At 42.2% G+C, this 17,369-nt stretch overlaps 1 protein-coding gene across 1 annotated transcript in view; it reads right to left on the bottom strand.

Moving 5' to 3' along the window:
- Positions 1 to 2,533, bottom strand: part of CD36 (CD36 molecule) — a 79,589-nt gene extending 77,056 nt beyond the window's left edge. Inside the window, exon 1 of the mRNA XM_030216128.1 lies at positions 2,366 to 2,533. Coding sequence (XP_030071988.1) covers positions 2,366 to 2,485 — 120 coding nt within the window. The 5' untranslated portion in view covers positions 2,486 to 2,533. The remainder of the gene's footprint in view (positions 1 to 2,365) is intronic.
- Positions 2,534 to 17,369: the final 14,836 nt, after the last annotated feature.

Here is a 17,369-nt window from a genome sequence, read left to right as displayed (position 1 = left end):
ATACCCCACGAGGTGAGATTTTGCGTGGAGCCCCAGATCTTTGTCGATTGACAGTCATTTTGTACTTCTTCCATTTTCTTACTATGGCACCAACAGTTGTCTCCTTCTCGCCCAGCGTCTTACTGATGGTTTTGTAGCCCATTCCAGCCTTGTGCAGGTGTATGATCTTGTCCCTGACATCCTTAGACAGCTCCTTGCTCTTGGCCATTTTGTAGAGGTTAGAGTCTGACTGATTCACTGAGTCTGTGGACAGGTGTCTTTCATACAGGTGACCATTGCCGACAGCTGTCTGTCATGCAGGTAACGAGTTGATTTGGAGCATCTACCTGGTCTGTAGGGGCCAGATCTCTTACTGGTTGGTGGGGGATCAAATACTTATTTCCTTCTGCAGAATGCAAATAAATTCATATACTTTCCACAATGTGATTTTCCGGATTTAATTTGTGATGTGCTATCTCTCACTGTTACCAATAACCTACCCTTCAATTATGGGCTGCTCATGTCTTTGTCAGTGGGCAAACTTACAAAATCAGCAAGGGATCAAATACTTATTTCCCCCACTGTATAATGAGGTGTCCAGAGGGTGCCTGGTAGAAGACTACTTTCCTTTACAGAATACTAGCCTAAGTGGCTATTAACTGGTCTAACATTCAGGCCTGAGCATTTATGCCAGATCTAGATACACGAATAACTTACCCTGTTCTATGAGTTATGCTTGTAAGTTTGGGAACGTTTGCTGCCCTTTCTCTGTGAGTTAAGTGGGTATGTGCAGAATAGTGATTAGGCCGCTTGTTGGCATATATTTGTGTTGACTGTATGTGTAATGTGAACATAAAAGTTTGTGCCTATTCTATAGAATTGAACCGAAAATGGGAGAAAACCTTCAGGATATACCTATCCAATTGCAAGATAAATCACCAAACAGATCAGTATAAGAAGTAAAATTGAAGAGCACGTTCAAAGCACAAGAACTGAAAATCTAAACTAGAAAGAATAAAGAAGTGATGTATGCTTTTAGCTGATGAGTACAAAGCTACCATCAACATTACATTACATCCAATACTTATATGCTGCAAATGCCATGAATGGGTTAATCCTAGAATTAAAACAGTACAATAACATCCAAGTAACCGTATATAGTAAGATCTGATCTATCAGGTATTAAACAACTTCTGGAACAACCAACTTTTTAAGGCTTTCTGGAATATTACATAGTTAAACCGATGAGTAATATAATTCAGCAATTTATTCCACCACTTGGCAGCTTGATATGTGAAAGAAGCTTCTAATTCAGTTTTATATACAACCCCTTAGGGTGATGGAAATTGTAGATTCAAATAATGCCTTGAACTGGATTCATAATTCTTACCTAATAACAAAATCATGGGAAGCATATATAACAGGGTTAAACCATGGAGAATAGAAAAAAATCAAGCAACACAATTCAAAAACTAAGCAGCCAGTGAAGATCTGTAATCAGAGGTTTAGCATCTTAACAAAAATATGTGAATGCTGGCATTCCTTTCTTCTTTTTGGATTGTTTTAAAAACTTTAGAAATTGTACACCACCTATATCTTCTTTGGTATACGCTTTGTAGTAAGTTTTATTAAACCATAACTGTGCTAAATATACACAAGGTACAGCAAGGTGGAGGAGTAGCCTAGTGGTTAGTGCATCAGGCTTTGATCCTGGTGAGCTGGGTTCAATTTCCGCTACAGCAACTTATAACTCTGAGCAAGTTACTTAAGCTTCCTTTGCCCCAGGTACAAATAAGTACCTGTATATAGTATGTAAACCACTTTGAGACTAACCACAAAAAGGCAGTATATCAAGTCCCATCCCCTTTCCCTTACAGGCACCATACATCTAGTTTAAGCTTAAACAAACCTATAAGTTATCCAGGCAGCCGCTTATACGGTCTGTGCCCTGAAGAGCACAGGTACAAATCAAAGTAGGGTATACACAAAAAGTAGCATATATGAGTTGTCTTGTTGGGCAGACTGGATGGACCGTGCAGGTCTTTTTCTGCCGTCATCTACTATGTTACTATGTTGCTATCTGGATAATGTTTTTTTGTCCTGCCCTCACTCAGCCCCTTTCTGCTAAGGGTAGCATCAGGTCATTCAGAGATTTAAATGGTTGAGTACTATCTGCATAAGGTTTGAAAATATAAAGATCAAATTGTGGGTTCACTGGTCAGTGTGTGACTTGTTTTGAATACTGGGTCTATTACTTATCTTGGAAAATCTATATGTAATAGTGAGATAAAATGTAAATGGTTGTTTAAAATACATCTCAGAATATCGCAGGCTTTACAAAAAAAAGGACAGAATAATTCATGGGTAACTAGCAACACAGCCATACCTGTTTGATCTTGTTCTCAATGACAATATTTCCAACAGGTATCAGTATGCCACCAAGAATGGCCAGCAGTCCTCCAACCACAGCTCCAGCAATTAAGACACACTGTGTTGTACAGCCCATTCTGTCTTGAGAAGGATTTACAGCAGGCTTTGTTTCCACTGCTGGTGTCCCTTACAAAGGCAGGTTCTGCTCTGGGTAATCTAACACTTATTGTCAGGCTTGTCAGGCACCAGAGATCAAAGTGCACAATAAGATAAGACTCCACTGCTCCAGAGGCCACCCCCAACAGACAAGATAAACTGTCGTTATGCTTTTAGTTTTATTAACAGATTAAACACGACATATAATCAGCAAAACTCTTGCTCCAATCTGTGCAACTCGATTCTATGTATACATTTATTTATTAGGATTTATTTACTACCTTTTTGAAGGCATTCAGTCAAGGCGGTGTACAGTAAGAATACGCCAAGCATAAGCAATAGACAATTACAGCAGTAAAAATATGGCTATTCTTATGTTCTATCTCTTTTCTAAACTGAAGAGCCCTAATGTTTCCTCATAGGGGAGTTGTTCCATCCCCTTAATCATGTTGCAGGACAACTGAAGGAGAGTGTCCCAGTTGACTACTTTGAGGACATGAATCAATGAAGTGAAGAAAAAATCTATGCAGCTGATAGCTATGAAAAGGAAACTGGTACAGCATCAGCAAGTGGTCAATGTGATTAAGGACCAAAATCATTAGCTGGCTGTCCATAACCAGAGCTACTTGACCAAAATAGAAGCTGCAAGAACCAGAGCAGCTGCAACAAGAATTGACACAACACTGAGGCCCAGATGCATCAACCAAACGTTAAAAAATAAGAATCGTAGAAGTGCTTAACGATTTTTTAAAAACGAGGCATGCACTACAAAAACACTCCAGAAATGTTCGGATCGGTATTGCAAAGTAGGATGTATCACAGAATCATTAAACCCGTCGTTAATCAGCGCCTAAAGCATGCGCAGAGCAGCCCAAGCGTTATGCTGGCTGCTCTGCGCATGCCACAAAGGCCCAGCTGTCAAAACAAACAAAAAAAACCCACAAACACGTGTGTTTCGGGAGGGGGCAAAGGCACTCGTCATGAGCGTCCTGTATGGACGCCTTGCCCCCCACCCCGCTGCTCCCCGCTCCCCCCCCCCCAAAAAAATCTCCAATTTTAGCAGCCCCGGGCTGGCCCTCCTCCCTTCCTGTATTCTCCCACACTAGCACTGCCTCCTGCCATGCTCCGGTCCCGTGCCCCGTTTACCTACGTCAGAGGAGGACGGGCCCAGGAAGAAAGAAGGGACGTCTGAGGAGGCCTTCTGACTCGCCGATCAGCTGTTCTTGCCTGTGCAGCAGAGGTGACAGGCACTGCACGGGCCGGTAAGGCAAAGGGGGGGGTTGTTGGACGGAGGGACCGGCAGCCACGACCAAAGGGGGGGCAGCGGGGGCGGGGCACGGGACCGGAGCATGGCAGGAGGCGGAGCTAGTGTGGGAGAATACAGGAAGGGAGGAGGGCCGGCCCGGGGCTGCTAAAATTGGAGATTTTTCGTGCGGAGGGGGGGGGGAAGTGGGGAGCAGCGGGGGGGGCAAGGCGTCCATACGGGACGCTCATGACGAGTGCCTTTGCCCCCTCCCGATCTTTTTTTTTTTTTTTTTGGTGCTGAGAGGGGAGCAGCGGCGACCTGGGGCGTCAATAAAGGACGCCCCTGACGCGTTTTCGCCCCCCCCCCCCCCCAGTTATTTTTTTATTGGATTTTGTTAACTTCTAGCAGACAGACAGCCCTAATGAGAGGTACAGACTCTCGTTAGATTTCACGGTGTTCTCCTGCGTTAAACGAATCGGAAAAGGTTAGTGCATGTCATTTCAATGGGATTTGTAGAAGAATTGCTCATCTGCATTCCGTTTTCGTTAGCTGCTACTGTCGTCGGAAAATAGGCTTTAGTGCATGGAAAGGATAGGAAATTCTTCCTTGAGGGCTCATTTAACGATGAAAAACATTTAGTGCATCTGGGCCTGCGTGTATATAGAGCCATAAGAAGGTGTAAGCAAAGGTTATGAATGCCATGTTCCAGATTTAAGTCAGGGAACAAGTCTCCAGGAGGAGAAAAAGCAGTCATAATAATATAGTAGCTGACAGCAGATTAAAGACCTGCATAGTCCGTCCAGTCTGCCCAACGTGAGATACCATATGTATACTTGATCTCGAGCTGTCCTTCCATTTTCAAGGCACAGGCCGTAGAAGTCAGCCCAGCACTGGTTTAATTTTCAACTACTGGAGTTTCCGTCAAAGTCCACGCCAGCCTAACCAGACGTATCTAGCCATAACCGGAATACAAGCCATAGAAGTCTGCCCAGCACTAGCCTTACTTCCCAACTACTGGATTTGCCACAGAAGCACAGCTAAGTTGGGTTCATTTATTCACTTCTCATATAGGAATCCTTTGTGCTAATCCCCTACATTCTTGAATTCTGTTAAAGATTTTGTGTCCATCACTCCTGTGGGGAAGGTATTCCAAGCATCCTCCACCCTCTCCATAAAAAAAAAAAGTATTTCCTGACATTACTCCTAAGTCAACCCCCTGGAACCTCAATTAATGTCCACGAGTTCTACCTATTACCTTTCAAATATTTAAATGCCTATATCATAACACCCCTGGCCTTCTTTTCCTCCAGGGTATATTCAGGTTCTCAAATCTTTTCTCATATGTCTTTTGACATAAACCCAATATCATTTTTGTGGCTTTTCTCTGAACCGCTTCAAGTCTGTTTACATCCTTAGCAAGATTAAGCCTCCAAAACTGAACACGATACTCAAAATGGGGCTTATCAATGGCTTGTACAGGGGCATCAACACTTCCTTTCTTCTGTTGGCTACCCCTCTCTATGCAGCCTAGCATCCTTCTGGCTACATCCACCATCTTGTCACATTGCTTCGCCACCTTGAAATTCTCAGACACTGTCACCCTAAGGTCTGTGTCCTGAGACGTGCCTATAAGTCTCTCACCTCCAATCTTGTATATCTATTTTGGATGTTTTAATTTATTTTTCCACATTTATATCCAGTTTTAACCACAGTGGATTACAACCAAACATACATAATTTTTAAAAATTCAAGTACATAAAACCACATCAGTCATCATCTTTCTTTTTTGGGTCCAATCAGTAAATGTCATCTTTCCAGAAAAGCTTTCACAAAACAGTGAGCTTTAAAGTATCTTTTAAACTGCTGAGTGTTTGCACAAAGTCTTAAATGCCTGGTAGTTTATTCCACATTGTGGGCCCTGCAATAGAAGATGAATTTGTACAAGACTCAGTATAATGATATGCTGTCACTGATGGAAGACAATGATAAGTGACTCAAATTTCTTGTAAAAAGACAAAATAATTGAAAAAGTAAGCTGGAGATGAATATATAATCTACTATAATAAAACTCACCCTCAACGTTCTGAGGACACTGACGTCAGTGAAGCCAAGCTCTGACTTCCTTCAAAAAGGTTCAAAATCGCTCCGGGCCCCGCCCTCGAGGGCGGAGCAATGGCAGAACAATGAAGGGGTTGGCAGGGAGGGAGGCAAGGAGGCGGGGGGTGGGAAATAGCTCCGGGCCCCGCCCTCGAGGGCGGAGCAATGGTAGAACAACAAAGGGGTTGGCAGGGAGGGAGGCAGGGAGGCGGGGGGTGGGAAATAACTCCGGGCCCCGCCCTCGAGGGCGGAGCAATGGTAGAACAACAAAGGGGTTGGCAGGGAGGGAGGCAGGGAGGCGGGGGTGGGTGGGAAATCGCTCCGGGCCCCGCCCTCGCATCTAACGTCATGACGTTGGGGGCGGAGCAATGCCAGAACAACGAAGGGGTTGGCCAGGGAGGGAGGAGGGTGTTGGCGACGAAAACCTTGCTAGCGCCCATTTCATTTCCTCTGAAACGGGCTTCTTTTACTAGTATCTTATAATAAAACAAAAAATTTTAAATCAAATCCTAGCATGCACTGGAAGCCAGTGAAGCTTTCTATAATATTCAGAAATGTATTTTTTCAGTGGATAAATGAGTGGCAAAATGCCACATTTTGAGTGATTTGAAGTTTCTTCAATTGTTTAGTGGCTCCCAAATAAATTATATTACAATAATCCAATAAACTGGGACTAAATATGTTTATTTTCTTTTTGTTCCTGAGCAATTGAGATCCTTCCTAGATCTGAAGAAGATCCATTTAAGTGTATGTTGGGGGTATAGAAATGGGTGGAGGTAATCGTGTTAAGCCTGGTTAGATAGTAATTTGGGGGGTTTTCCCTGAGTTCTCCTTGGTTATTCCTTGTTTACTTCGGGTCTTTCGGGACAGGAGCAAGTTGCAGCTTCCCTGAGAAAATGGTTTGCCGTGACCTTTCATGGCAGCTTGCAAAATTGCACAAAATACCATGAACTTCTGCAAGAGGTCATGGAGGCTATTTTCTCAGGGAAGTTGCACTGAATGCTATGATAAGCTCCAAAACCGCAACTTTAAATACTAACCGATATTCTAAAACAAAGACTTTAAATGATAACTGTTGCTTAAACTTCTTTTGCTAAATAAATTAACTTAAAATAAAGGCACTGAGATTACCTATTTAACCACAAGTCTATGTTTTCACAAGTTTAAATATAATTTCCCAGCAGGTAAAATACTCACCAGTTGAAGTTTTCTTCCCCTCAGAAAGTCCTCTCACAGCACCTCTTCAAAAGTCAAAACTGTGAGAAGCAAGTTAGTGGATGAAAACCTTTTGATGCAGTGAGTGGAAATGCAACTGCAGGGGCTATACAAGAGTTTTAACAATCTGTAAGAAATACTGCCCTATCCCAGGGATGTATTTGGGGAGGGTAATATCACGCTGTCCCTTGCTGCTAACTTCCAAGTGCCCAAGCAATTAAGGATCAAAAACACTACAGAATATGACCTTGTTGCCACTGCACGATGAATGGAGTGTTAGACTTCCCATTTATGAGACTGTTAAAAAGTACCATGCATATTTGTGACTGGAGTATAGCAACCCACTTTTAGAAGTTGTAATTTTGTTAAGGTCTACATTGTGGCAGGGGACTTGGATGTATTCCAATTACATATGTTAGAGCCCAAAGGGGTGTTGATGATTACTTGATTGATAAGTAGGTCCTTGTAGTGGCAAGTGCTTACCTGGACAAGGTTGAACTGAGGGGGAGGGAGGCTCAGATCACATAAATGGCGGAAGATCGTTCCAAAGTGTGATTCTCCTGTGTTCAGGGTCTGACTGTCATTACGTAATTTTGTGTGTGAAGGCCCTTGGATTGTGTGTCTCTCTTCTATCATTAATGGAGTTCCTTTCTGTGTTTTAATCTATGTTACTTAGTTTTATTATGTAAACAGCCCTAACCTGCCTGTCCAGAAACAGCAGTATAATAATTTTTTTAAAATAAACAAACTTATGTTAAATTGACTTTCCTGCCACATGAATAAAAAATAAGACTTTTCTCCTGGTTTAAACTGTCTGCTGCCTGTACATGAGGGGCTTGTGCCCACTGCCACACCCACCTACCACACACTGTCATACAAGGAGGTTTAATAGACAAGAGTGGAAGTGAGCCTATCTAGTTCACTGTAAGGAAGGAAGCCTGTTTGGTTAATCTCTGTTTCCACTCCCCTGTGCAGCCGTCATTGCCATTCACTCAAAACAAAGCAATCAAACCTATGAGCTGCTGCAAGGAGGTTTAATAGATACCTCAAAGGTAACTTTAAAACCATACAAGAACGTAAGACCTTTGAAGTCAGAATGATTGAATATTTTAACACCCAACAGAAAGGACTTAACAAGGACCTGGGGTTCCTAGCCCATTATAAACCATAAAGCTGTATGTCTCTGTTGATCACCCTCCCCTCACCTATCCACACCCATCCTGTTAGAATACCAATGATATACTTTGATGTCCCCATGCATACTTCCTACCCACCCCCATCCTCCCACCCTGTCAGACTGTCATAGCAATGCTTGAATGTTTCTCACTTATATACACTGTCAGCTAGCACATTTGCTTATTTCCGATCTGAGGAAGAAGGGCAACCTTCGAAAGCTAATCAAGAAATGTATTAAGTTATGTCCAATAAAAAAGGTATCATCTTATTTTCTTTTCCATGTTTTATTTTGTTTGATTTCTATTGATAATAGATAGGAATAAAAGTGAGCCTATCTAGTCCAATTTAAGCAAAGAAGCCAATTTGGTTAATCTCTGTTTCCACTCCCCTGTGCAGCCATCACTGCCATTCACTCAAAACAAAGCAATCAAACCTTTGAGCTGCTGCATCCCATGTTGTTGTTTATTGTTGGTCCATCTGTAACAAGTCTAAAAGGTGTTCACTTGGATAGGCAGTGTCTTAAAAGGCGGAGGAGAAAAGAAATGCTAATTGAATATCACTAAAACAGCTTCATAAATTATTGTAGCTCTCTTTTGTTTAAACATAAATGCCCCTAATACAGTTCATTGGTTTTCTTATATTTTGTTCTTGTGATGACTTATACTGTGCAAAAACTGAAAACTCTTATCTCTATCTGGTCGATAATAAAAGGAACACTATCCACCCTAAAAAGTTGTTTTGTAGTTGTACGTGAGGAATTGTGATATTGAATAAATGTTTGTGGTCCTTGTCATGCATCCTACGTTTATATAATCCTTTCAAGAAATCCAGTTAATCGTTTAACTTATTAGTAGAACATAACCACAGAGGCATGGTATGGTCGCATTTTTAATATGGTAATACTAGGGCCCAGCTAAGGAACAGGTTATTTTGAGTTGGTCTTCACTGGACCAAACTTACTTTCCTTGTGCCATCACTATCCAGGATGTAGGCAGTGTCTTAAAAGGTGAAGGATAAAGGATTTTTTTTTTTTTTTTTTACATTTATACCACACATTATCCCAAGCAAAGTCGGATTCAATGTGGTTTACATTTGAAAATACAGTGAGACAGAATAGTAGAATTCAGTTATATCATGGGAACAAATAGATGGATATGTCTGAAACATTTAACAAAGTTGAGATTAGCATATATACCCAACTGGGCATTTAAAAGTTTGTCCTTTAATGATTCAACCAAAGATCGATACTGTTCACCAAAATTGATAATCTCAAAAATGCCAAACTGAACAGTTTGATTGTGTTTGCGAGGGAAAAGTCTCAACTTTACAGCAACAACTTTAAACCGTTGTGTTGCACGTACAAAACGTCATCATAGACTCAAAAACCCTCGTGTAATATTTTTTAGTGGTTTTTCAAACTTATAAATGATATATTTTTCAAAATTTTAAAAGTTCATATATTAGAGAGTCAATTAGACTGAGAAAAAATATATATATGTGATCTGTAACTATATCAATTCTCAATGACTCAAATGCAACTTCACACTCCAGCTTTCCAGATGATTCCAACGGTCCCGTTTCGTTCATCTTCCTCAGGGAATCACGCAGCAAAGAGTTTTAAAATCGATTGTTGCCTAAATGTTAGTTTGAGTTTTCTCCAGCATTTAGGCAACAATCGATTTTAAAACTCTTTGCTGTGTGATTCCCTGAGGAAGATAAACGAAACGGGACCGTTGGAATCATCTGGAAAGCTGGAGTGTGAAGTTGCAAGATAAGTGCATTTGAGTCATTGAGAATTGATATAGTTACAGATCACATATATATTTTTTTTTTCTCAGTCTAATTGACTCTCTAATATATGAACTTTTACAATTTTGAAAAATATATCATTTATAATTTTGAAAAATCACTAAAAAATATTACACGAGGGTTTTTGAGTCTATGATGACTTTTTGTACGTGCAACACAACGGTTTAAAGTTGTTGCCATAAAGTTGAGACTTTTCCCTCGCAAACACAAACTGTTCAGTTTGGCATTTTTGTCCTTTAATGATACCACGTGTTCAGAAATCATTGCCATAAGTATAGACAGTTATTCAAAGATTATCACATGCACACACCAGAACAGGCATCTATCACATTGCAAAAGTAAACAACAACTTCTACAGAGTACAAATTTAATTTTTATTTCCTTATTTCCATCTTCCAAAATTCCAGAGAGCAGATATACAGATCAGCAAGATCCAAAGCACTCCAAAACAAGTAAAGTCAGAAACAACACAGTTTATACCTAATTGTTCAACCACCTTTAGGATTCACCTTTGGGTTTAAAAAGCAAACCATGGTACTACACTGTATGTAAGGTCTGGATAAACAAATTAAAACAATCAAAGTTTAAAGCAAATGCCCATATATAATATATGGTAGCAATAATAAAACAATGATGGAATAGTCACCTGAGCCAATGGATTTATTTTCCACTGAACATAATTAACTTTGTATGAACTTGGCGGCTAATAGTGTGCTGAACTGGATAATGCTAGCACATTTAGACTGTCTCTGGACTTCTGCATGAAGGTAGCTCTGCCCTCATTATTCAATATCTGTATTTTAAATAATAGTAATAAAAATAGCAAGTGCGTTTTTATAATATACCTCTGCAATCCACAAAACAAAAGGCGCAAGTTCCCAAATGCCATCTTTTTCTTTTGTTGTAAGCACAGGAAAAAAAAAGTTTTAAAGTGCTCCCAGGTTTCAACCTAATTCATGTTTAAGGTGGGGTATAAATGTCATAAATAGATAGAAACTCTGAATGTTGAGCACCTGATTCTCATAACATGATGTCTGTTTTAGTGGCCCTTTACCAGGAGAAAAAAAATCTTTGCACAAATATAGCACATGCTAGGGTGTCCCCATGGGTGTAGACTGGGGGGGGGGGGCGAGGGGGGGCAATGCCCCCCCCAAACGCAGGGCCGGCAACAGGCAGCTGTCCCTTCACCCCACCCTCTCCCCGTTCCTTCTCCTCCCCCCCTGGCCCCCCCGTGAGCCGGCTCTCCTCCCTCCGTATCCGTCCCTCACCGACCTGATCTTCGAATCCTTTGCCTGCCCACTAGGCGCTAGCGCTCTCTCCCCTGCTGGTTCGCGCTTTAAAAATGGCCGCCGAGACTTTCAGAGGCTGCCTCGCGAGAAGTCTCGGCGGCCATTTTGAAGCGTGAACTGGCAGTGGAGAGTCAGCGCTAGCGGGCCGGGCAGGTGAAAAATTCGAAGATCGTTGGTGAGGGACGGATCCGGAGGGAGGGAGGAGAACTGGCTCGCTGGGGGGGGGAGAAGGAACGGGGAGAGGGCGGAATGAAGGGAGGGCAGGGGAGAGGAGGGTCACTGCTGGACTGAGTGGATGGAGGGCAGGGGAAAGGAGGGCCACTGGGCATGGGGAGAGGAGGGTCACTGCTGGGACTGAGTGGATGGAGGGCAGGGGAAAGGAGGGCCACTACTGGACTGAGTGGATGGAGGGCAGGGGAAAGGAGGGCCACACAGGGGAGAGGAGGGTCACTGTTGGACTGGGTGGATGGAGGGCAGGGGAGAGAAAAGAAATGCTGGACATGGATGGAGGGGAGGAAAGAGTGAGGAAGGAGATGAGATGAGGGAAAAGGAAGAGAGGAGAAAAACTGCACATGGATGAAGAAAATAGGCAGAAGCTGAGGACCAGAAATGAAGAAGAAAGGAAGAAAGAAAGAAATGGAAAGGAAGCCCTGGAAACGGAGTTAAGAGGACAGATAGCAGCAGAATCAGATACTGCACCAGCATGATCAGAAAAACAGTCACCAGACAACAAAGGTAGAAAAAAATCATTTTATTTTCATTATAGTGTTTGCAATATGTTCACTTTGAGAATCAGGTGCTCAACATTAAAAGTTTATATTTACTTATTTATACCCCCCCCCCCCCAGGCTCTCTCCCCGGCTATAGCCAGCTCTGCAATTTGGGGGGGGCGCAGAGGGGGACTGGGGGGAGAGCCTGTTGTTAAACATTTGCCAGCACACCACTGCCTGTCGCCAAACCCGCTGCCTCTCTGATTCAGTGGCTATCCATTGGCAAACGAACACTGGTTATTCCCAAAAAAGCCAGCTCTTGCTCCCTTCCTTCCTCCATATTAGCATAATTTGCATATACATATATGCAAATGAATATGCTAATATGCCCCGCCCCTTCCTCTGCTCCCCCAAATGAAACAGTCAAACTACGCCTATGGGTGTCCCTATAACTAGCCCCTCCAAATGACATACTGATTACGATTTATAACAAATTACTACTATACCTATGAAAAGTTATTATGTTATACTTCTGTGTACATTCGTATACTGCACAAGTCAGTGTTTGAAAATATAAGTGAGATTAAATACAAATGTAACCAACAATAAAGAGCTTCAAAGTGGATGCAGCAGCTCATAGGTTTGCTTGCTTTGTTTTGAGAGTATGGTGATAACAGCTGCGCAGGGAAGGGGAAACTGAGACTGACCTAATTGGTTTCAACATTTTGATCTCACTTGGTCTCCTGTCTATTAAACCTCCTTGCTATCATAATCAAACATGTTCGTTCCTACACACTCTCACTCTCCTCAAGCCCAATTCTACATTCTCCACATTCCTACCTCCCAGTACCTCCTGGACCAACCCCATCAGCCTCTAACCCTATACCATCCAGCTACCCTCACCTCCTCTTCTTCTAAACTCTAGGGACTGCAGAGACTGATGCCTTCCTCCAGTTCACAAATTCCTATTGTAGCTAAATGTAACTCACCTTGAGTTACAACTGAAAAAAAGGCCAGAGCTACAGCTAAATAAATGAATGAATGACAATCAACACCACTACCACCTTCAGCTCCTCTACCTGGTAATATTTCTGGATACTCAGCAATCTATGCAAAATGCAGGAGTCTCCAGGTTTCCCAGATCTGGTGAGAAGAGAATACTATTTAATCCGTTGCTGAACCACCGACTTTCACTTTACCTTTCTGTTCCTGGTAAGATTCATTGTGCAAATGGATGACAATGCGTAAATGCCAGGTAGTGCTGCCATCTTGTGACCGCTTGAAGAATGGCACATAGAATAAGTCAAGAGGGTGTGAAAATAAGGTTGAATAAGCAAGTTGTAGCTAATATGTTTATACTAGATAAATATGTCTTTGGCAAGCTTTCGAGGTTTAACCCTTTCTTCCTCAAGTCAGCGTCAGTCCAATAAAAAGGTATCACCTACAACTTGCTTGTTGAAATTTATTTCCACATATCCAAATGGACTAAAGCAATCAAACTTCTCTGTTCTTTTTAGGAAGCAATTTTGAATTTACAGGTATTTTTACTCCAGGACTTTTCTCCAGTTTTCAGAATGAAAGTATGCCTTATTACGTAAGAAAAAAAGAGAGCAAGAGATCAGAAATGTATTTTTCTTTATACATTTTTTTACAAAATCATTCACGGAGACGCCCCAGCCTACATGTCAGACCTGACAGACTTAAGTAAACAATAGTAAGAGGATTACCATACAGGACTCCAAGATGTAAGATCACCGAACATATAAAGAGGAATCCAATAAAATTTATATGGAAATATAATGTTTGATTTTAACAAAATATTTCTAAAAAGCAAGGAAAAGACCTCAAAACGCCCGACCGCTTACTTTCAGTTTTCAGCGGCTTTAACTGGGGACATGGTGTTCATCAGTGGTCATAAAAACCTTGCTTGGAAAGAATCATTTTAACTTTTAATTTATTTCCAAATAGATTTTAACAATTTTGCTCTTTTTGCAAGAGACTTTTTTTAAAGAAACTTTTTTTTTAATATATTGACAATATCAATGCTAACTTCAAATTTTCTTTGGTTCATGAAAACCTTCACTGATTCTCATGAAGTGCTCTAAAGCAGCTTTACAAATATAAAGTAAAGTCGAGCACTTATTGTTGGAATAATGTATTGTATTTTACATGCATTGCCTGTCAGCTATTATTTCTCTGTGATTACTCTGTGACCTCTGATGTGAATTTCCTAGAGAGGTCACACCCATGCAACTTCCTGTGGGGGTTGGGCACAGCATATGGAGCTCATGATCTCTCCTAACTGAGAATCTATGGTGTGAGCATCCATTACCATCTAAGCACATGGAAAGAGCTGATAATCCAAATGTATAGTATTATGTATATATAAGCCTGTCTGAATATAATCTAACTACAAACTGTGAGTAAACAGATGTTTTGTTACTTCAACTTTAAAGTGACTCAGCAGTGAATTATTCTGGGGTGTATGTGAGAGAGATGAAGAAAAGAAATTAACATTCTAAAGCTGAAGCTGTGTGTATAAAATCTGCTAATTATTTACTACAAAATAATCCAACAAAAGGGTTATGGGCCCAGCCCAGGAATTGAAAAGGAAGAGAAATATTACAAGGCAGTGAAAAAGCCACATTTTTTTCTCTTAAGTTTTAAAAGAAAGATTCAGTCTCTCTCTCTCTCCCCCCCACACACTAAACAGAAGGCTAAGAAATGGCTGAGGGAGGAAATTCACCATTTTTCCACTCTCTCAAGGTGCCTAAATTAACTGAATTTAATTATCAGCAGTGGGAACTAAGAGGTAGATGCACTAAACGTTTTTCATCGTTAAATGAGCCCTCAGGGAAGAATTTCCTATCCTTTCCATGCACTTAAGCCTATTTTCCGACGACAGTAGCAGCTAACGAAAACGGAATGGAGATGAGCAATTAGTGTGAAAACCCCATTGAAACGACATGCACTAACCTTTTCCGATTGCCTTTACGCAGGAAAAAGGCAGGAAAACTAACGAGAGGTCTGGACCTCTCGTTAGGACAGCTCCGTGGCAGGAAAAAGTGTTAAGTGAATAAATAAACAAACTTTGAGCCAATCCCAGCGCATTAGCAGAGCTAAAAGTGCTGTGATTGGTCCAAAGGACCTCAGAAAACACATAAAAAAATAAAAATAAAAAAGGATCGGGAGGGGGCAAGGGCGCTCATCAGGAGCGTCCTGTACGGACGGCCTTGCCCCCCCCCCGCTGCTCCCCACTTTCCGCCGCTCCCCCCACCCCGAAAAAGCAAACTTCTAGAAGCCCCTGCCCCCCTCCCTTCCTCACTACTCTCTCACCTCAGCTCCGCCTCCCGACATCCTCCATCCGGCCCGCCCCCTTTTGGGGTCGTCGCCGCCATTCCCCTTCTCCATCGGGCCCCCCTTCCTCTTACCGGGCCCGTGCAGCGCCTCTCTCCTCTGTCCGAAGGCGCTGCACGGGCAAGAAGAAAGCTGAATCAGCTGATGCCTGCCTTCGCGATGGCGCGTCTTTCTTCTGCTGCGCCCGCCCCTGTCTGACGTCAGTAACCTACGTAGGTTACTGACGTCAGACAGGGGCGGGCCCAGGAGGAGAAAGACGCTCTATCGAAGCTAGGCGAAGGCAGGCATCAGCTGATTCAGCTTTCTTCTTGCCCGTGCAGCGCCTTCGGACAGAGGAGAGAGGTGCTGCACAGGCCCGGTAAGAGGAAGGTGGGCCCGATGGAGGAGGGGAATGGTGGCGACGACCCCAAAAGGGGGCGGGGCACGGATGGAGGATGTCGGGAGGCGGAGCTGAGGTGAGAGAGTAGTGAGGAAGGGAGGGGGGCAGGGGCTTCGAGAAGTTTGCTTTTTCGGGGGTGGGGGGAGCGGCGGAAAGTGGGGAGGGGGCAGGGGCTGCTAGAATTTTGCTTTTTCGGGGTGGGGGGAGCGGCGGAAAGTGGGGAGCAGCGGGGGGGGGCAAGGCCGTCTATACAGGACGCTCCTGATGAGCTTGCCCCCTCCCGACGCTTTTTTTTTTATTTTTGTTTTATTTGGGAGCCATGTGCTTGCGATTTGACTGTGTTTTGACTGTTTGTGGCATGCGCAGAGCAGCTAACATAACGCTTGGCTGCTCTGCGCATGATTTGGGGGGCCGATTAACGATGTGTATTGTGATTCTTTGATACATTGTACGTTTCACTACCGATCTCAGCATGTGTGACTTTTTTTTTTGGTGCATTTTTCGTTATTTTAAAATCGTTAGGGACTTTAACGATTTAGATTTTTTTACGTTTGGTTGCTGCATCTGCCTCTAAGATTCAGATGTCTCCTTCAAGCAAAGAAATTAAGTATATGTTTAGACCAAAACAGAACAGCTGAAAATATGGCTGAATGGGACAATGCAAACTATTATGTGAAGTGCATGTTTTTGGAAGCTCTCTCAGAGAAACAAGCCATATTGCTGGAAGCAAAGGATACAGCAAGTGAAATTTTATATAAACTGAGAACTATGTATGCAACTACATATGCAAAACAGCAACCAATTTGGTTAGCAGAGTTAAATGAGCCCAAATTAAGGGATAAAAGTAAATGTAATGATCACATTATGCATCTTATGTCTTCATTTCAAAAGTTAGAACTTTCTGGAATTCCCATGTGTGATGCATTGAAAAGAGCATTTCTTTTTACCTCACTGTCAAAGAAGTTTGATGTTTTTAGGTCTGTAAATGAAGCCATTGAAGGGCAATCTTTTGAACAGGCAGCATCAAAACTGAGGCAGGAATGCATAATTAATGATTCTGAGGAGATGTGTTCTCAAAGCAAGTCAGAGAGAAATGAAACAAATTTCTTGGCAAAGAACAGAGGAAGGCGGAGCTATGGGAAAACTCCACCCAAGGGCAAGCTGATTTGCTATTCATGTGGAAAGGAGGGACATGTATCTAAATGGTGTAAGGAAACACAAACACCCCCTCTAGCTCACCTAAGCCAATGGAACAAAAGAATTTTCCAAGCAGGACATGTACAAAAGACAATGATAAACATAAGAGCTTTCTAATGGCAGAAAAATCTTTGACTATGGTAAATAATAATTCAAATGAAAGTACTTGGATTTTGGATTCAGGGAGCACATGCCATTTAACCAATTGTAAGGATTTCTTTCAGGAAATGAGTCCAGAAGAAGGTATTCTTCAAACTGCAAACGCAGGGACTACTCAGATCCAAGCAAAAGGCATTGGATTCTTAAAATGCAAAGTGTCTAATGAAGTTAAAGAAATTCCTGTAAGTGATGTCTTGTATATTCCCCAAGCAGTTTGCAATATGCTTAGT

Source organism: Microcaecilia unicolor, chromosome 10 (genome assembly GCF_901765095.1).
Source record: "Microcaecilia unicolor chromosome 10, aMicUni1.1, whole genome shotgun sequence".
Taxonomy (NCBI): Eukaryota; Metazoa; Chordata; class Amphibia; order Gymnophiona; family Siphonopidae; genus Microcaecilia; species Microcaecilia unicolor.
Note: the sequence above shows the minus strand (reverse complement) of the source record. Positions and strands in the feature narration are given on the sequence as shown.